Here is a 21,409-nt window from a genome sequence, read left to right on the forward strand (position 1 = left end):
ACACGGGGAGAACATGCAGGCTCTGCACAGACAGTGACTCAAGCCGAGAATCGAACCAGGGTCCCTGGTGCTGTGAAGCAGCAGTGCTCACCACTGACTTAAAACAATCATGATCACTGGAAAAAAAGTACCAGGAAAATTAATGAAATAAATTCCCTGGAGTTTAATGGCCTTCACTCGAGGATCTCTGAAGAAGTGGCACAAGAGATGGTATATGCATTTTTGTAATTCTCCAAAATTCCCTCGAATCTGGAACAGTCCTTGCGGATTGGAAAACTACAAATGTAACACTGCTATTCAAGAAAGGAAAGAGACAGAAAGCAGGAAATTACAGGCCATTTAGTCTACATTTGTCATGAGGAATATGCTATAACTAATTCTTAAAGAGATAGTGGCAGGGCATTTTGAAAATCATAACACAATAAGGCAGAGTGAAATTTTGACTAATTTATAATTGTTATTTGAGAATATAACAATTAGGGTGTATAAAGGAGAACCAGTAGGTGTTGGATTTTGATCAGACATTTGATTGCTGCACAAGATGAGAGCTCGTGTTGTTGGGGATGAATATGATCATGGACAGAGGATTGGCTGACTGACAGAAAACAAAGGGTTGGGAAAAAGGATAATTTTCAGTTTGGCAGTGCTGCAGGAATCAATGCAAAGGCTTTGACTATCCACGATCTTTATAAATGAGTTGAATGAATGGCAAACTGTATTTTAGCTAATTTGCTGATGATACAAAAATAGATCGGAAAGCAAGTTGTGAGAAGGGTACAAAGGGACAAAGGGATATGGATAGGTGAAGTGAGTGGGTGATAAAATTGGCAGAATATTGTATAAATAGCGAGATACTGAATATTGCTTCTATACAGAAGGATCTGAATGTCCCTGAACATGAATTACAAAGCAATAGTAAGCAGACTTAGCAACTAATCAGGAAGGAAAATGGAATGTTGGTCTTGTGTGCTTCATGCCCCTTGCAATAAAGTCAGGAAGTATCACCACAACTGGAGAGGGCATTGGTGAGACCTCATCTATAGTACTCTGTGCTTAAATGGAATATAGTTCCATTGGAAGCAAGCCAGAAAAGCTTTACTAAGCTGATTCCTGGGATGAAGCAGTTGTCTTAGGATGAAAGGTTGAGCAGGGAGAGCCTCTACTCATTGGAATTGTTATGGGCCAGGGTTTAGAAAACTCCAAAGTATATCATGGTTTCACCTGACCTACAACTGTTTATTGATTTTGGTTACGGACCACAAGAGCCTGCCTTTCAGGTGTTATTCTGTATGAAGCAGTATGCTTCATCCGATGCCGGTGCTAATGTGGTTACATTGTATATCTTGTGTTGCCCTAATATGTATTTTCTTTTATTCCCTTTTCTTCCCATGTACGTAATGATCTGTTGAGCTGCTTGCAGAAAAATACTTTTCACTGTACCTCGGTACACGTGACAATAAACAAATCCAATCCAATCCAATTATTCAACAGAGGTCTTTTAATCAAAAAACAAACTTTATTCTACGAATTTAGTTAACATTTTTATAAACGCACACAGTAAACATTTTTATCAACTACAAGCATAAAGCTCCAGTAACCCTTTATGTATAACCCTTAATAAATTCCCCCTTTAACTGTTCCAACTCAATAAAAAGATCACATAAGCCAAAAAAAAACCTTTTCAAAGGTGTAGCCCAGCACACAGCATTCTTACTGTCTTTAAGACTTGATATTGATACTTTGTTCCCCTTTTCAAAACATGAGGTTTGAATTCCTTCCGGAAGCAGTTATTTCTTTTAAGCTATCAGGTAATCTGGAAACAGTTTTTAAAATGAAGTTAGAGAAATACTTCTTTTCAACCTGTGCAGTACAAAACCAGTCCAAACTCAAAGCGAAAGTAAAACTCAGAGCCACAGCCAGCTCCCAACCCACAACAAAAGTAAAAACTCACAGAGCCACAGCCCAGCTCCACCCACACAATGACGTCATTGAAGTCATATGATAAGACAAAAATATTTCTGAAAGGGACATTCACATGACAGAATTTAGAAGAATGAGAGGTAATTTTATTTAAATAAATAAAATTCTGAGGAGGCTTGGCAGGGTAGCTGCAAAGTGGATGTTTCTCCTCTTGGTAGAATCTAGAACTAGTGGGCATGGTTTAAAAATAAGGGGCAGGTTTCTCCGTCCTGCCGCACCACATTTCTGGTTCAGCACGCCTTCGGGATTTTCCGTTTCGCCGACTGGTCATTGGGGTTTCCCATTGTGGGGCAGCCCAGGCCGCTGGGAAACCTCAGGGTGCCGGCAAAACGGAGAGTCCCGACCGCAGAAAATTGAACCCAGGAAGTTTTGCAATTAAAATGGAGATGAGGAGGAATTTCCTCTCTCAGAGGGTCGTCAGTCTTTGGAATCCTCTTTCCCAATTAGAAGCTGAGGCTGGATTAATTTATATATTAAAGGCTGAGTTAGATCATTTTTGATTGACAAATAAGTTAAAGGTTCTGGGGGTGGAGGGTGGTTACTAGTGTGGGTGGGTGGTGGTCCGCTATAAAGTGGAGTTAAAGCCACAGTCAGATCAGCATTGATCATACTGCTTGGTTGAGCAGGGCCAATAATCTTCTGCTCCTATTTCTTATCATTTTATGCAACTTGCAGTGGGCACAGATGAGTTTGAATATTCAGATTCAATTGTGCTCCCAGTTACAGTTCAGCAGAAAGAAATGTCCGGTTATTTATAAGCTGAGAGAATTCACTGGGGAGGGGTGGAACCACAGTCATCAGCACTCTGCGTGTCAACTCAGCTCCAGGATTGTTGGAGTTAGACATTAATAACTCCAGTTCATTGCCAGTCTTTTTTTAAATGAGGCCCATTCTACAAAGTCCAGTGTGTGTGTTGTGAAAAAATTAGAGTTGGGTCAATAATTCTCTGAATTATTCTTCAGCCAACAGGAAGTTCTTGGCTGGGCCATTCTTTTTATTGACTACGCACCCAAGTCATTAACAAAATGTTTTTCAGTTCATTTTATTGACTAGTGAACTCAGCTTTGCAGTGGTATCATGTTTACACATGGCTGCAGAGCCAGTGAAGTTGTCACCTCATCAGTCCAATATCACAGTGGCCTTATTCCACTTTAAGAACCACCTAACATTTGTTTAAACAAAACGTGGCTCTTTTTTAGTGTTTGTATGTGTAATTTGTTCCTGCTTAACCAAACTGATGATCTTTTTGTACCAGTGGAGTGAATATTTGAGTTCTCTGCTTTGCAGATGGTCATAATAGAGAAAGCTCACAATTCACATATGGTCCACAGAATGCAAGTAGATTCAGAGAAAAATAAACAGCCAGATCAGGAAAGATGGGAACTTTGCAGAATGCATTCAGGCTGATATACAAACAAAGAAAATAAAGGACTTAATTGAAAGATTTGGAATTACAAGTAATTCACTGGCTCTCTAGTTGTGCCTACACAAAAAAGAAATCCGAGTGCTGACTGGGATTACAGATATCCTGGCTTCACATACCTTGGAATGACTGTGCCCCATACTCTAGATTCTTCAACAAGGGGAAACAACCTCTCAGTTTCTGCCCTGTCGAGCCCAATCTTATTTGGCTAGTGAGGATTTGCTGTCATCTGTTGAACCTCGTCACACCCCACCCAACCCTCCCAAGAGGAAGTTCACCATCAGTGACATTGCATAATGATGATGCTCTTTTTTCTGTTCCGCATGCATTTTACATAGAACATAGAACAGTACAGCACAGAACAGGCCCTTCGGCCCTCGATGTTGTGCCGAGCCATGATCACCCTACTCAAACCCACGTAACCACCCTATACCCGTAACCCAATAACCCCCCCTTAACCTTACTTTATTAGGACACTACGGGCAATTTAGCATGGCCAATCCACCTAACCCGCACATCTTTGGACTTTGTGACCCACAATGATTTTTGTCTGCATGATGCCTTTAATGGCGATGGTAGACAGTAAAGGCAACTGATTACATAGTTAATTGCAGGTTACTAAGATAGTTGTTGGCCTGAAGGAGACTTCATATTAATTTTGTTTCCTTAAACGGGAACAGTGGGGCTGAGATCAACATCCTGGTGATTACCATTGACCAGGGAGTGACTGGATTAGCATATAAATACTGCGGTGCAAGAGCAAATCAGAGACAAGTAATCCTGCGGCGAATAACTCACCTCCTTACACCTCAAAGCATGTTCACCATTTAGAAGGCACAAGTCAGGACTCCGCTGGATGAGTGCAGCTCCAACAACACTCAAGAAACCTGACACCATCCAGGACAAAGCAGACCACCTGTTTGGCACCCCACCCAGAAACATTCACTCCTTTCACCATCGATGCACAGTGGCAGCAACGTGTACCATAAGATGCACTGCAGCAACTCACCAAAGCTCCTCAGACAGTACCTTCCAAACCCACGACTGCTTGACAAGGGCAGCATGTATTTCGGAACACCATCACCCTCCAAGCCACTCAACACCCTTAGAAAGATATCGCTGTTTTTTTCCCTATCGCTGGGTCAAAATCATGGAACTCCCTCGCTAACTGTGGGTTTACCTACACCATATGGACTGCAGCAGTTCAAGAAGGCAGTTCACTACCATCTTCTCAAGGGCAATTACAGATAGCAATAGACGCTAGCTTAGCCAGCAATACCCACATCCCATCTCATAAGGGAGAAGGTGGCACAGTGGTATTGTTACTGGACTGGTAATCCAGAGACCTAGGGTAATGCACCAGGGTGGATGGTGAAATTTACATTCACTAAAAATCTAGTTCACTGATATCCTTGAGGAAATCTGCCGTCTGTCCTCGGTGTGACCCCAGACCTACAACAATGTGGTTGACGCTTAACTGCCCCGGAAATTAATTTGCAAATTCTGATGCCGAGATATAGACAGGTGAGATAAATGGGTAAGAGGGATGGAAGATGAAGTATAATGCGGGAAAGTACGAGGTTGTTCATTTTGGTAGTCAGAACAGAATAGCAAGGGCAGCACGGTGGCGCAGTAGTTAGCATTGCTGCCTCACGGTGCTGAGATCACACGTTCGAACCCGGCTCTGGGTCACTGTCTGTGTGGAGTTTGCACACTCTCCCCGTGTTTGCGCGGGTTTTGCCCCCACAGCCCAAGGATGTGCAGGGTAGGTGGATTGGTCACTCTAAATTACCCCTTAATTGGAAAAAAATGAATTGTGTACTCTACAGAATAGAATAGCAAAACTTTTTTTAAAAGATGAAATCTTATACATCTTGCTGTTCAGAGACTTGCATATACTTGTGCAATTAACACTAAATCGATTAGGAAAGCAAATTGCATGTTGGCCTTCATTGCACGAGGATGAGAGTGCACGATTAAGGAAGTCTTGCTATCATTGCACAGGGCTTTGGTGAGTAAATGTTGCCACAGTCCCGGAGGACCATAGGCTGCTCCCCCCTTTGAGAGCTGACTCATTTTAACCTGGCGGTTACCATACCTCAATGAGAAAGTGGGGCCTTCATGAATATCCTCAGCCAGTATGGGAATTGAATCCACATTGTTGGCATTGCTCCACATCATGAACCAGCCATCCAGCCAACTGAGCTAACTGACCCCCAAAAGACCACACCCAGAATCATAGAATCTCTACAGTGCGGAAGGAAGTCATTCGGCCCATCGAGTCTGCTTCAACCCTCTGAAAGAGCAATTCATCTAGGCCTACTCCTCCGCCCTTTCCTCATCACCCCACCTAACCTGCAGATTCCTCGACACTACGGGGCAGTTTTACCATGCGCCAATCCACCTAACCTGTACATCTTTGGACTTTGGGAGGAAACCAGAGCACCCAGAGGAAACGCAAGCAGACACTGGGAGAAAGTGGGAATTCCACATAGACAGTCGCACATGGCCGGAATTGAGCCCGGGTCCTTGGCCCTGTGAGGCAGCAGTTCTAACCAATGTGCCATGGTACCAGGTAAAGTTTTGGTCTCCATCTTTGATTCATTTACTGCATGAGAGGTGGTACAGTGAAGGGTCACTCGGTAAGTTCTTGGAATGAGAGTGTTCTACAATGAGAGACTGAGTAAATTGGACCTTTATTCTCTGCAGTTTAGACTAATGAGGGGTGATCTTATTGAAACATGAGACACTGAAGGGACTTGATGGGGCATTGAGAATTATTTTTCACCGTGGCGAGGGAATCTAGAACGTGGGGATGTAGTCTCAAAATAAGGGACCAATCATTTCGGAATAGGATGAGGAGAAACCTATTCATTCAAAGTATTGTGAATTTACGGAATTCTTTGCCCCAGAGTGTTGTGCTTCATTGTTGAATATACTGAAGACAGAGGGAGACAAATTTTTGGTCTCTGGGAATTAAGGCATACGGAAAGTGGGAGGGAAAGAGGAGCTGTGGCAAAAGATTGGCCATGATCGTATTTAATGACAGCAGACTTGAGGTGCCAAATGGTCACAATTTGCTCCTGTTTCTTATGTTTTTAAGTTCTCTTTCCCTCACATATTGAATGGGAGATCATGAATGAAAAAAAAATAATAAATGGGAAAATTCAACATGTTAATTCAATGAGTAAAGTTTTGTGTATTTGCTTCAACTTTGGCTGAGTGATTTTCTTTGCTTTCAGAGTTTCCGTTGGAGGAACAGGAAGGTAAGGATTTCTCTGCAGAGCCACATGGCTTTCTTATGTTGTATGCTAATGACATTCAACATTGTGACTCCACAATTGCTCAGATCGCCAAAGATAAATGCCATGGGCGCGATTCTCCAGAAAAATGTAAAGTTAATTTGTGGCGGGTTTTTCAGGGAGTTTCCTGTTGGCGGGTTCCCCACCACTATTCAATGACACTTAGTCACTCTTTCGGGCCCTGGGGAGTTTCTCACCGGTTTAGCCTACACTTAGAATTTTTTTTTAGCGCTGGGGAGCTGAACCCAGAGATTGGGCTGCAGTTTAGAAAGGGTGCCCCGATCTCTAAGTGAGCTTGTGGGTCCCCCACAAGGCCCCTACAGCAACCCTCCCTTCCACGACCCCCAACCTCATTTCATTTGCATGGCCCCCCTTCAGGCCTTGATCCTTGGCAGTGACACCCTGGCACCTGGGCACCCTTGCACTGGCACCCAGGCAGTGCTCCTGCCAGCTTGATGGTGCCATTTAGGCACCTTGGCAGTGTTGAGGTGCCCGCGTTACAGGGGGAGGGCCAGGGAGCTATCCTGCACTGACCCTGGCCACCCAGGAGTCTCCGATGGCCCTGGAGACACTCCAGGGTGCCGTTCCGCCTGTTCCATGTTTGTGCGCTTGAGCAGAACCCTTGAAGACAATTGCGCCCCACAGCAACATGGCAAACACATTTGGAATGACATCTAAGCATGCTCGTTACCTTGTTAAAATAGCATGGAAACGTCAGAAGAATGTCCCAGTACAGTTGGCAGCATGTCCCTGCACCCGATCAACTCCGTGCTGGAGCTGACAAAAATTCACCATCAGAAGACTGGTCTGAGAAATTAATGGTTCAGTGCGGCTTGAGTAAGTTACCCTGGTTATGGTTACCTTGTCAGTCCCACAATGTGTTTTGCAGTGAAATGAACATGCTGCAATCACAGCCGCTGTGAATAAACTTCTAAAACTTGAAGTGAAACTGAACCTGGTAGAGAGTTTGAGATTTTGTCTGCTTACGTAAAGGTCATCTGGAGGTTATTGTCATTAATTGCCATTAATATTTGTTGTTCTCTTCTAGGTCCAAATGACATAACTGGAAGCACCCCGCTCATCTCCTTCAATGAAGCACTTCAGCATTTTCAAACGGCTGATCTCTGTGAATATAGGGTAAGCAAAATATAAGAGAAGGAAACCAAGAGGACAACACTCAGTTTTTGTTCATTTCGATGGTTTGTTGAAGAAAATTACTTCTCAAAGTGCTCTTTGCAGATTTGTCCCAAAACCTCATTAGTCATGCAATAGGTTTGAGTGAATGAATGCTCTACCGTCTAAAATCAGACTGCTGCCCTCAACATTTTCCTTGGGGAGAATGCTCAAATATGTGACAGTTTCAGAGGTCTTTTGGCAGACTGGTTCAATGTGAGGTGGTCTGAGACTTGTTGGAGGATCCTCAAGACCAGATCCATCTGAAAGCACAAAGTCAGATTGTTTCATATGTGATGGTATATGCAATTTGAAAATCAGCATTCTTAGCCAGCAGTGTGTAGACTAAATGGCAGGGTGTTCCAGATATGACAGAATCTGGATGTTTGTGGATAGCATTCCAGATTTGATCGGGCTTTTTATTTGCACTTACAGAAAAACATCCAGCCAACTGTGCGGAGGACAGGATTTTCTGCTATCACTCATTTTCTCTTTGGCCCTCCGCGGTTGCACAAGGAATTACAGGAGGAGCGGGACTTGGTGTTTGCGATTGGCCAGTGTGAGTATGGCAAGCAGTTCATTTAATTTGAAGTGAGACTGCATCTTGTTTCAATATGTTGTACATTTTATTGTGAGGCATATGGGAGACACTGAGACTGTGATTTTCTGACAGCGGAGGCAACTTGCCGTTTGCCACTGGCGGTATCTTCCGGTTCTGCTGAGGTCTATGGTGGGTGCATTGCCCTCCCGCACCGTGTTAGGGAACCTGCCTGGGGCTCACCTTCTGCGGGACCGGGGAATATACTGTCTTCGTGAAGGACCAGAAAATCCTGCTCTCAGTGTTTTGCACCACAATCAGGATGTGGCACTCAACTTGACACTGCTTTTGTTTCTTTTTACCTGGAAACCATTTCTTTCACGTTTTCCCACATGAAGCAATGTCACTTTCAGTCGTGGCTCAATGGATATAACTCTGAGCCACAAGGATCCGGGTTCAAGTCCATTCCAGAACTTGGGCACCAAAGTCAAACCTGGCACTCCATCACTGAGCGAGTTCTACACCGTTGGGCGTGCCGCTTTTCGGATGACTTTAACCAAAGCTCCATCTGCTAGCTCGGGTAGATGAAAACTCAGCCATGGAACTATTTCAAAGAGCAGGCGGGTTATCCCCATTGTTTCCGCCTATGTGTGTCCCACAATCAACATCACAAAACCAGATTATCTGACCATTATCACATTTTTTGTGAGAGTTTGCTTTGTGCACATTGGCTGCAACATGTCCTGCATTAGAAAAGGAACTGCCCTTCAAAAAGTACTTTAATGACTAAGGCAATTGTGAAGTCCGGTGGTCGTGAAAAGTGCCATTTAAATGCAAGTCTTTCTTTTTGAAAGTTTAATTTGTGCTCCATTGTAATGAGTTGCATGAGACACTTCAATGAGCTAGCAGTGTGTGCACAGAGTTAGTAGGTATAACTGGGTATTCAGGATGAATAGACAGGGTGGTTGACATCACAAGATAGTTGGAGGATCTAATGAAAAACTCTAATAAAATCTAATGAAGAACAAAAATGACTTGCTACACATTAATTGTAGAAGATGTTGATGTGTTCTTTTGGCGCAGGCTCCCTGGACAATGATCAGAAAGTTCACATTCGGGTTTTACAGACAATTTACAAGAAACTGACTGGGGCGAAGTTTGACTGTGCACGATATGGATCACATTGGGAACAATTAGGATTTCAAGGTCAGAGCAAGGAAGCATTCTTCTTTACAGTTTATTCACGTTGCAATGATCCAAATGCCTTTCAGGCAGGAGTTCAACAGGGAATTTTATCGAAGAACAAATGTATTTTGTTGGCACTCTTAAATGTGTGAAATGTAGCAAAATGTGTGTTCAGCGAGTTTACACTGAGGTTGAACAAATCAACCGCAAGAGTGTTATATCTGGCAGCAATAAGTATGGATAAAGAACAGTGTTATAGCAGTGATACACTTCAGTTGGCTTGTTAAACTGGCTGTTTTACATTCTGATAGGTGTACTACATCGAGAAAACTGCTGTAATGTCTTCAAATTATGTCTGACAGATAACAAAACCCAGTAATGTGCTTTCCTTTTTTAAGAAATGTTTTTTATTGAGTTTTCATATTTTATATCCAACAAATTACATATTATTAGAAACAAAAAACATGCAAAAATTAACATGTATATTTACAGGTAAGCATCTTCATAATAACAACTGTGGCCGCCCCCTTTAGCCGGCATACATATTTTACATTCCCCAATATGGCCGAGGCACATGTTTATAGGCATTTATTTACAATTTGGTTTTGGGCCTTAGCTTGCCATCAAACCCCCATAACGAACCCGTAGCCCCCCCCCCCCCGGGCTACCTTCCCCCGATTCCCGTCCATTTTCCCCTGATTCTTGGCCACCCGACTATTCTTCCTCTTGTTCGTTGGCCACAAACAGGTCCTGGAACAATTGCATGAATGGCTCCCACGTTCTGTGGAAGCCGTCGTCTGACCCTCGGATGGCGAATTTGATTTTCTCCATTTGGAGAGATTCCGAGAGGTCGGACAGCCAGTCTGCAGCTCTGGGCGGTGCTGCGTAATGTGCTTTCCTAAGTGTACGCATGTGAACGGGCAAAATAGTGAATAAGTTTGACTTTCATGTTTGCTCATGAATTTTGAACTTACTAGGTACAGATCCAGGGACTGACCTCCGAGGGACAGGATTCCTGGGGCTGATGCATACGTTGTACATGGTGATGGACTTGCAAACTTTACCTTTGGCTCGTGCTATCTACAAATTGTCACAGCATCCAATACAGGTTAGTCAACATAACAGTTGGTTTGAAATTCAAAAGATGGAGCCTTGTCATGGACAGAATTTATGTGTTTTCATCACTGCCTGTGATTGGTATGCTTGTATGTAAGAGATATGGGGAGCAATTTAACCAAAACATTTCTGTGTGCCGTTTTGGCGTATTTGGCTGGGTCTTTCCTGCTAGCTTTTTGGGTGAGATCCACACTGGTATTCATCCTTAAGTCATATTTTGGGGCCTTGGGGAGTTTCTCCCTTCTCTAGCCCACACTTTGAATTATTTTCAGTAATAGAGAGCTGAACCCGCCAGCGAGACCGGCTCCTCAGAGATCAGGCCACCATTTTGAAAGGGTGCACCGATCCCGAAGTGAGCATGAGGGTCCCCCACCCATGGGCAATGTCATCTTCTGCGCACAGGGGCATTATCCCCCCTACCCCTCCAAAGTGATGACATCCTACTATGGGGTTGCTGAGGGTTTCCCTCCCCATTTTCAGGTCTCCTCCTTTATTCGTCTCACACACAAAGATGAGATATAGTTGAAGATAATCTCCTGTCATGTTATAATTATCTCAGTCTGTCTTGTGGCAGGCCTGGACTATCTTAGATCAAGTTGATGCTTTAAAATTGAAATTAATTCTTGCAAAGTGAAGAATTTCCAGCAGCGTTTTAGGTTTTTTTGTAGTCAGATTAGTAGGAGGTTGGCTCTCAGATGAACTTAAACTGGAATGGGGTTGAGGAGCACGACTCTCTGTGGGATCTCTCTCACTTTCAAGGAATTTGCTGTTAATTACCATGGCTGTTTGATGGCTTTTTGTGCAACTCTGCAAACAGCCTCTTGCTTTTAAAAGCAGACAGAAAACACGACATGCGACATTTACAAGTTCAAAGCCCTTTATTAAATAAGGTGGGTGGTCATGTTGATCACACAACATGAAAATTGAAAACTATACTCCAAGTGTGGCCTAACTTCGGTTCTACGCAGCTGCAACATGACTTGCCAATTTTTATACTCAATGCCCCGGCCAATGAAGGCAAGCATGCCGTATGCCTTCTTGTATTTCCAGCATCTGTTTTTTTTAAATCAAACATTATTGTAAGATTAAAATATGTTTAAAAACCTTCTGAATCATTTTCATTTAAATGCAATTTGAACTTCATTTTGGTGAGAGTTTTAAACTGATTCTACTGTTTGCTGAGACAGTGTATAATGAGTATTTTATCTGTACAGTGCTGACTTTCACTTTGACCATATTTTCTTTATTTTGTTGCAGAATTTCCCTTTTTGTCTGATGTCCATTAACATCACCAGAATCACAATCCAGGCATTGAGGGAAGAATGTTTATCCAAGTAGGTGAAATAAAATATGAATGACTGATGTCAATTTGTTCCTGTCAGATGAGATGGCATTTAGAAGCCAAACACGAGAACAGAAGAATATTACTACTTTTGGGAGTAAGATGAAATGCTTCTTCATCTTCCAAAAAAATGTACCAGTGGGCACAGTTTGGTTCAGCGTTTACATCCTTGCGTGAGTCAATTGAGACCCACTATGTTTCAAGCTTTTCTCAGTAGAATTGCATTTCATGAGGTCTCACGTTGACTGTTCATTTGGATGATAAGCTCTGCCCAATGAATGAGGAAAACTGCAGTGAAAGTATTGTTCATGTGAAGCCTGCCCTCCAGGCCATCCTTAAAATATGTGGCAAGGCAGACAACTCCCGGAGACACAGGCAGCAGCCTCTGCTCCATTAACATAGGTGGCAGAATGTTTGCCTGCCTGAGTGGTGCACCGGGGAAGAAATGAGGACAAAGGTGAAGTTGAGCTGAGGGAATTGGAGGTTTTGGAAATATGTGGTCCAAAAAATGCTGTGACCCTGTTCACTTCTTGTCATAGTGTAAGTGATGTCTGTTTTGTGGCAGAGAATGTAACCGAAGGCAGCAAGTGATTGGAGTCCTTAATGATTTCTATGTGGCAGCATTCTTGCATCTTCATCAGATTTGGAAAACACAGCACAAAACCATCTCTGATTCAGGACTTGTTCTTAAAGGTGAGAAATTGAGATCGAGGTAATCTGTGAAATATATTTAACTTATATTGAACACAGCATTGTTACTGGGTTAAGGGAATTGTCAGACTTGCTTGATTCTATGTTGAACACCTAAAATACTGAAAGTAACACTTACATATATGCATCCGATGGATGTATTCAGACTGGCTCCTAAGACTTATGGCCACATGACATCGGAAGCATCGACATCAACTGTAAAATCTTGAACTGCTTGTAACAAATGATGAGAACCCAAGCGCGAGATCGAAGACTTTGTACAAATCTGAAAAAAATTGTTGCCAATTACGATGCAGCAAGACTGAAATAGAACCAAAGAGATTAGATATACCTTTAAAATCTGTTTGGGATTACATTTCAATTTCCACATGACTTGCATGACTGCTTCAAATACTTTTCCTGTTTCCTTGTAGGGGTTGAAATGTTTGCCAAAAAGAATCCAAAGCAACTCCTGAAAAGGCTGGAAACATACTTGTCCGAACGTCAGAATGGAACGGTCTTGCCGGCAGACAAGCTGTCCTCAACTTCAGATCACACTATGGCTGGGATGAGACCAAACCAAACATCTGCCACAAACACCAAAGAGATTAATTTTATGGGAGTATGTGAGCTGGAGCCAGAACCTGAGGGTGAGGTGCAGTTAATCTGAAACTGATGTGAGTGATGGAAAGTAAGAAAGAAAGATAATGAACGTCATCATGTAGCAGGGATGTGATACTTGATTGTGGCATGCACTACACAAGTACTGGACATTATATGTCAATATAAACCATACACGACAACATCTGTAGAACTTCAGCTTTCCCGAATAACAGTGACTTGCAAATGTGTCAATGTTGTAAGCGTGTTGTCCTCGCTCAAAATATTCAGTGCTACTCTAGCTTGAGTGCTGTTTCCAGATAATGCTTGCATATCAATACTTTCTGCTACCTTTTAAAAACAGTCGTGCTAAACTCTCACCAGGAATTCACTACCCTACTCAGGAGCAGAGAATGTATTTGTTTCCTTTTGCAGTGGTGCAGTCTGCACTGGACATAGGTTGTACTCTACATTTTAAATGATGCCAATTCGCTTTATTTCTGAATTAGTGTTGTGAGCAACAATACAGAGAGTGTAAAGGTTCACTCCCACTCTTATTTTTTTTCAGGGGAGTGGGATAAATGGCTTGGGCTGTTGTCATTCTGCTGAATGAAAAATAATTCCTTTGGGATATTTTCCTCCCTGCCTGATTTTAACTTAACTGCACATGTAAGTTGACTCTTATCTATGCGATATATAAGAATGCAGGAAGCACATGATATCTGACAGTCTCTAGAATCCCTACAGTGCAGAGGTAGGCCATTCGGCCCACCTAGACTGCACCGATCCTCAGAAAGATCATGCCAGAAAAGTCCATGGCCCCAATCTATCCCCATAAACCCACCTAACCGTTGGACACGAAGGGGCAATTTAGCATGGTCAATCCACCTAGCCTGCATGTCTTTGGACATGATTCAACTGCACCTGATTAATTCTGGGCTTTGTTATAATTCACATTCTGCAAAACCTGTTCTTAATGTAAGCTTTGGGCCAGAGAAGAAGAATCTGATGGTCAGAAAACTTGTTAAAACCCATGAAAAATTTGAAGCTTTTAATAAAGTTAACGTCCAATCGTTGGCTGCTGATGCCAGTCTTGTGACATTAAAAGAAATAGTCCTGTGCGCAGACCAATTTTTAGATTATATTATTGTATTTGATCCCTTCAGATTCCTTTTAAAACACACTCCTCGGATATCTACCTGGACAAATTGTTAGTCCTTCATGTGCCTTGTATTTTAACTAATGGTTTTTAACTACTGGCCTTGTTATTCCCTTCCTTCAACACTCTTTATTGAAAAATAAATTACTTCGAAGAACCTCATGTTCAGCCAAGTGGTAAGCCCACTATCCTGTGTAGTTACTGGTCAGTTCACGGTCTGTAATATTGACTCCAGGGAGCACAGATATTTCTCATAGGTGATGTCAGCAACACAGATGGGTTGTGGTATTCATAGCTGGAAAAAAAAAGGACTGTTACGAATTCTACATTTTAGCGATTCCCAGCAGTGCGGTACAACCTGGTTCGGAGCTAGTTGATATCTTGTACTGACGAATGTAGAGTAAGCTCAGCAGTGCAGGACTCATTCGAGAGTGAGATGGTTGATTAACAGTTACTATTTTGTCACTCTGGGATCCCTGTGAACCCCATGTCATTCTTTGGGCAAGAAGTCAATTTGACTGCTGTCTGCCTGTCTGTACAAAGTGTATGATGGTGTTCCAGTTACCTACTCCCACAGGGACTTTGCGTCACCGTATCTCCCTTTGCTGAGGTCAGAAATGGAATTCAAGCATGTGACAATTATTAATACTCTTCACTGTTTTTGCAGCTTAATGCTGAAATACCATGTATGGAAGGTGCATTTAACTAATGTGTGAACATAAGAGTCTGGTGATGGGCTCCTCGGTGAGTTGCAAAAGTCTATAAGATTTTTCAAATATGCTTGAATCAAGACTACATTACACACCTTAGATTTCCATTCAAAAAATTCCATTCTTGAGCGATGCATCACAAAGTTGATTGAAAAGTAGAAATGCCGTTTGACATTGAACATGCCGCATCAATGGAAAGCAGCAAACAATAAAGTCAATAGAAAATTGAATTAAATCAGAATAAATAGAGATCAGATGGCAATGGTCAGTTTGTGCCGTGATTAGTTTGACTGCCTCTGGCTGCCGATTAACGAGGCAGAACCTCTGTGTTGAAAATTTGAGAAATGAGGAAAGACTGGAGAAATTTGACTTGAAAGAAGGAACTTGAATGGTGACCTTGAGGATGTTGAAAGTAGTAAATAGTAGAGAAATGGTAGTTCCTGGAAATTACTTTCAATTGTGAACATAGAAGAACGGAATACAGGACAGCATGTGTGCTATACAGTAGTTAGCTCTGCTGTCTCACGGCACCGAGGACCCGGGTTCGATCCAGACACCGGGTCACTGTCTGTGTGGAGTTCACACGTTTTCTCCGTGTCTGCGTGGGTCTCAACCCCACAAACCTAAAAGGATGTGCAGGGTAGGTCAATTGGCCATGCTAAATTGCCCTTAATTGGAAAAAATATAATTGGGTACTCTAAAATTTTTTAAAAAAAGAACAGAATACAACTTCAGACCAGTAAAAAGAAAATTTAGGATTGATGGAGGAAGTGCTTCTTCACGCAGAGAGTAACCAACACATGGAACCTGGATGTCGCAAAGGAGGTGAAGGCACTTGAACCATTAAAAAAATGGTGTATGTTGCAGTTGGAGGGGATACTTTAGGGTCATTCTGAATGAATGACTGAAGGTGAACTAATTTACCTTCCTCACTTGCAATTATGTAGTTATCTAGGGCTGTTACCCCTGTGAGTTAATGGATCAGTTGAATGAAAATTGTACATGTTGAAGATTGCTAGACTCTGTGAAGACTTGATTGTCATGATAAAGAAAAGAGGTATGTCTGCTGTGACGGCTAATTGCACCACTTTGATCAGATACCAAATCTTCATTAATAATCTCAAGCCAGCCGTACTGAGAGTGCCATCGAGTACAGCCCTCTAACCTGTGAGAAGGGATGTTTAGACTGTGCAACTCCATGACATAATTCTCGGCCAGTTTAGCAAAAGCGTATTCTCTGACACAGCAGTAATGTGCTCTTACAGGATCCTTGGTGAATGTTACTTGCACAACACAATGTTTAGTTTTTCTTGCGGAACTCAGAGATCTTGATGTGATGTAGTATGTTGTGATGTTGCAATATCCAGATAAACAGAAGGTAATTCCCTGGTGGATCAGGTAGGATTTGGCATATCCACCAGCAATGTGCTGCCGTGTATCATAATTTCTTTATTAGACCAGTTATTAAATGAAAATCAAGTATTTTAGAAATGTGAAATAAAGTTTGCAGTTAGCAGAATTGCACCATGACTCTGTTCGCTTTAAAAAAAAGAAAAGCATGTTTTTGGTATGGACACTTTGCCAGAACCGATAGGATTGGTCCGGCAGAAAGGCCTGTTGAGAAGGACTGACCAAACAAAATAGTAAGAAGACTTACAACACCAGGTTATAGTCCAACAGGTTTGTTTCAAATCACTAGCTTTCGGAGCACTGCTCCTTCCTCAGGTGAATGAAGAGGTAGGTTCCAGAAACATATACATAGACAAAGTCAGAGATGCACGACGATACTTTGAATGTGAACATTTGCAGATAATTAAGTCTTTACAGATCCAGAGAGACGGGTAACCCCAGGTTAAAGAGGTGTGAATGGTCTCAAACCAGGACAGTTGGTAGGATTTTGCAAGCCCAGGCCAGATGGTGGGGGGTGAATGTAATGTGACATGAATCCAAGGTCCCGGTTGAGGCTGTACTCATGTGTGTGGAACTTGGCCTGGGCTTGCGAAATCCTACCAACTGTCCTGGCTTGAGACAATTCACACCTCTTTAACCTGGGGTTACTCGTCTCTCTGGATCTGTAAAGACTTAATTATCTGCAAATGTTCACATTCAAAGTATCGTCTTGCATCGATGACTTTGTCTATATATATATATATTTCTGGAACCTACCTCTTCATTTACCTGAGGAAGGAGCAGTGCTCTGAAATCTCATGATTTGAAACAAACCTGTTGGACTTTAACCTGGTGTTGTAAGACTTCTTACTGTGCTCACCCCAGTCCAACGCCGGCATCTCCACATCAAACAAAGTAGGGGAGGGAGAAAAGGTTCAGGAGTACTTATACATTATCAACTGGAGCAAAGATGTAACTTGTTTGGTTAACTTATGCGTGTGAAGATTTTCTTTTCGGAGCTGGAAATTGCTGTTAAATATGGACATAGAAGACTCTGTCGGAGATGACCATTGCAGAGATTACCTGTTATTGTATTGTCTGTGTGCCAAAAATGATAATAGTCTAATAGGAATATGCAATATCTAATGATTGCTAAAACAAAGTTATTGTTTGAACACTTAAATGATTCTTCTTCTTAAGTATTGAATTTCATTCTTTTTTCATAGAATCAAAGAATGGTATAGCATAGAAGGAGGCCATTTAGCTCTTGTCTTTGTAAACTCTCTGCAAGAGCAACTCACCTCATCCCACCTCCCCATTGATTTCCCCATAGCCTATAACCTTTTTCTTCTAAGATAATTATCCAATTCCCTTTTGAAGGCTTTGAGTGCATCTAACCTGCATTCTCAGGCATTGCATTCCAAATCCTGACCACTCGCTGTATAAAAACATTTCTTCCCCTGTCCCCATTGCTTCTTTTGCGACATGTCAAGTCAATATCCTATGGTTCTCAATCCTTCCGCCGAAGGTAACAGTCTCTCCAGACTTCTCATGATTTTGAACGCTTCTATCAAATCTCCTCTTAGTCTTCTCTTCTCCAAGAAGGACAGCCTGAGCTGCTCCAATCAATCCATATGTCTGAAGTTCCTCAGCCCTGGAAACATTCTCGCAATACTTTTCTGCACCCTCTCCAATATCTTCACATCCCAAAGCTTAAAATTCAAAAGAAAAGTCCAGTTGAGGACTATCATACTTTTCCTTGCTTTTGTACTTTAGTTCCTGATTAATGAAGCTCAGAATTGTGTTTCTTTTCAACCAGTTTATTTTCAAACATCCAGAAGCATTTAGTGGTACATTTATAACCATTAGCCCACTACTCCTTACTCCACAAGTCCCCGCTTCCCAAAAGCCAGTAACACTGCTCTAAACAACCCTTTAAGTCAGCATACTCATGGGTAGCTTCATGCTGGCCAGACAATCAGCAACTTTGAGTTGGTTAAACTCCAGCAATATGCCTGTGCACACTGAGAGGTTCCCAAGCTCAGCCTGTGGTCAAGCTGCACTTAAATTCTCTGGATTTACTTCAACAGGGTGTGTCCCTGCAGGGGGGAATGTGCACTCCATGACGGGTGAAAAGAAACTCTATCATGTGGATTTTCCAGTGTTTGTGAAATACTTGTATGTGGAGACATCAATCTGACCAAAAGCAACACGACTAAGAATTTATTAAGTGTGATTGGAGCTGTGTGACATGTTAAGAGGCATTCAGCAGTAAAATTACAGATTTTGTTCTTCCAAACTTGGCCTTGACTGCTGACAGGGTTTTGAGCTTGATTGTATGAGATTGAAAAACTGTGAGATACAGAACTGTCACTAGCGGAGTGAAGCAAGGAATTAATAGCAGCCACAAAAAGCTTATCGCATACAGTTGAAGTATTCAGAGGCTGCATGAAATTTCATGGAGGGCAGTGGCACCAAAATTAACTAATTAAATTTGGTGACAACACTGGAAATGCCCACAGGAGGTTGAGAGTAGTTGGGACAGCACCATTTGAGAATGAGAGATTTGAAGTTGTGCAGGCTACTTACTGCACCTTTCTTTAAATTGCCCAGATTTGAGGTGAGGTCAGAACACTTCATGTTTTGGGAGATGAGCTCTTGGTCAGTTCAGTGATTAAAATAGATTTTGTGTTTGAACAAGTTTGCACATGGATCTAAAGGCCCCGGTAGAGACTAAATACGCTCTCAATGTTGTGTAGAAACAAAGTGTGTATTGGGAATCTGTGAATAACTCAAATTGTTTCAACTGATCTTTGAGCTGTTGAGGTGGTTGCAGGTAATGTGGCATTGTTTCAAAAGTTTGACTTTTTACAGACAAGTCTCAGTTATCCTGTCGTATTCCTTTGCACAAAGTAATGGGGTAACTGATGTTTATCGTCATCAGGATTTCACCAACGAGCACTGTGGCTGTATTCAGGGTGTAATATTAACACTGTATTTGGATGTCATGGTAGTATAAGCACGAAACATCTTTATTTTTGCATCCATTAAATTTTATGTTTTTAAAATAAAAATGAATCTGCAGCTATTAACTGTTTCAGTAGCATTATTGTCACAAAATAAAGAAAAACGTTTCAAGATCGGCATATTTGAAAAGACTGTCTTCTGGTTGTATCCTCTGCAATTTAATGTTATCTGCTGCGCAGGTAAAAAATACAAAGTAGACATAGCATCGTAAATGACTACAAAAACAAGAATTAAATTGTGCAACTCTTACTCAACGTATCAACAGTATCACTCTTATGATCCAGTTAGGGCCCGTGAACATTTAAAGAGGAATCTAAACACCTGAGGCTGGATTCTCTGCTGTCGGGATTGTCCATTTTGCCGGCAGCCTGGGGATTTCCCGACGGCGTGGCGCTGCCCACAATGGGAAACCCCATAGGCCGGCTGTCGAGACGGAGAATCCCACCCCTTGTTTTGAACAAAGGAACCTTGCTGCAAGATTTTTTTTATTAGTTCATGGGATGTGAGCGTCGCCAGCTGGGCCAGCATTTATTGCCCATCCCTAATTGCCCTATGGGGGTATTTAAGAATCAACCACATTGCTCTGGGTTTGGAGTCACATGTAGGCCAGACCAGGTAAGGACGCAGATTTCCTTCCCTAAAGGACATTCGTGAACCAGATGGATTTTTGTGACAATTGACAATGGTTTCATGATCATCATTGGACTTTTAATTCCAGATTTTTATTGCATTCAAATGTCACCATCTGCAGTGGCGGGATATGATCCCGGGTCCCCAGAGCATTACTCTGGGTCTCTGATTTACTAGTCCAGTGACAATACCACCACGCCTCCGCCTCCCCTAATTTCACACTTTTAAACAAAAAGACAAACTACATTGCATGTAAAAGACTTAAACAAAACAAGAATTATTAACTTAACAATATGCTTTGTAATATGATATGTAATGGACTCAGATTTACTTCTTACTTCTCTGAAGAATTATCTTGCAAGACACATCAAGCTTAAAGGTATATAAAATAGAATAGAATGCAAATACTGGAATCTGAAACAAAAACAGAAAATGCTGGAAAATCTGAGCAAAGCTGACAGAATCTGTGGAGAAGAGCAAAGCTATTGTTTCACCCTGGATGACTCTTCTGTCACGAAGCATGCTGATGTTACCTGCGAGGGTATCCCAACTTAGAACACTGATTCGTGGGGGTGTACAGTTTTATTTTGTTTTGGTGTGAGGAGACAAGTGAAACCCTAGTGAGAATAAACCATCCAGTCATCGTGTAACAATTATTAATGACTATTTATTAAAGTAGCGAAAAGACAAATACACACGATCAGGACTGCTCTACTCTCATGCAATTAAGATGAATGAATCACTCCAGGACAGGGAGGAGGCCGGCTGCGACAAAGGAATTGAAGGGTTTTATGCAACAGATGGGGGAAGTAGACCCATGGAGGTTTGCACTGCTGAGGACGAAGGAGTTTTCCTTTTTTTCACATGTCCACAAGGCGGAAATAATCAAGGGGCTGGAGGACATGCAGTCGGGCAAAGCCCCAGGACCTGACGGCTACCCTGCGGAATTCTATAAAACGTTTTCAGAGGTATTGAGCCCACTGCTGGTGAGGACATTTAACGAAGCGAGAGAGAAGGGAGTTCCCCCCCCCCCCCCCAAACAATGTCGCAGGCCTCGATTTCATTGATCCTGAAACGGGAGACAGATCCGGAGCAATACGAGTCATACAGGCCGATTTCTCTACTGAATGTGGATGCCAAACTGC

The 21,409-nt window shown here is 42.2% G+C and overlaps 1 protein-coding gene across 4 annotated transcripts in view; it reads left to right on the plus strand.

The window, feature by feature from the left end:
• elmod3 (ELMO/CED-12 domain containing 3) overlaps positions 1-14,806 on the plus strand; it is a 35,436-nt gene extending 20,630 nt beyond the window's left edge. For 3 of the 4 annotated variants that reach the window (XM_038785246.1, XM_038785243.1, XM_038785244.1), the window contains 8 exons: positions 6,646-6,669; positions 7,754-7,842; positions 8,314-8,437; positions 9,500-9,622; positions 10,579-10,709; positions 11,975-12,051; positions 12,625-12,752; positions 13,184-13,419. In XM_038785246.1, coding sequence (XP_038641174.1) covers positions 6,646-6,669; positions 7,754-7,842; positions 8,314-8,437; positions 9,500-9,622; positions 10,579-10,709; positions 11,975-12,051; positions 12,625-12,752; positions 13,184-13,419 — 932 coding nt within the window. Of the gene's footprint in view, positions 1-6,645; positions 6,670-7,753; positions 7,843-8,313; positions 8,438-9,499; positions 9,623-10,578; positions 10,710-11,974; positions 12,052-12,624; positions 12,753-13,183 lie in introns of all 4 variants that reach the window. The other variant, XM_038785245.1, reaches the window with a different exon arrangement.
• The last annotated feature ends 6,603 nt before the right edge of the window (positions 14,807-21,409 follow it).

This window comes from Scyliorhinus canicula, chromosome 26 (genome assembly GCF_902713615.1).
Source record: "Scyliorhinus canicula chromosome 26, sScyCan1.1, whole genome shotgun sequence".
In the NCBI taxonomy this organism is placed as follows: domain Eukaryota; kingdom Metazoa; phylum Chordata; class Chondrichthyes; order Carcharhiniformes; family Scyliorhinidae; genus Scyliorhinus; species Scyliorhinus canicula.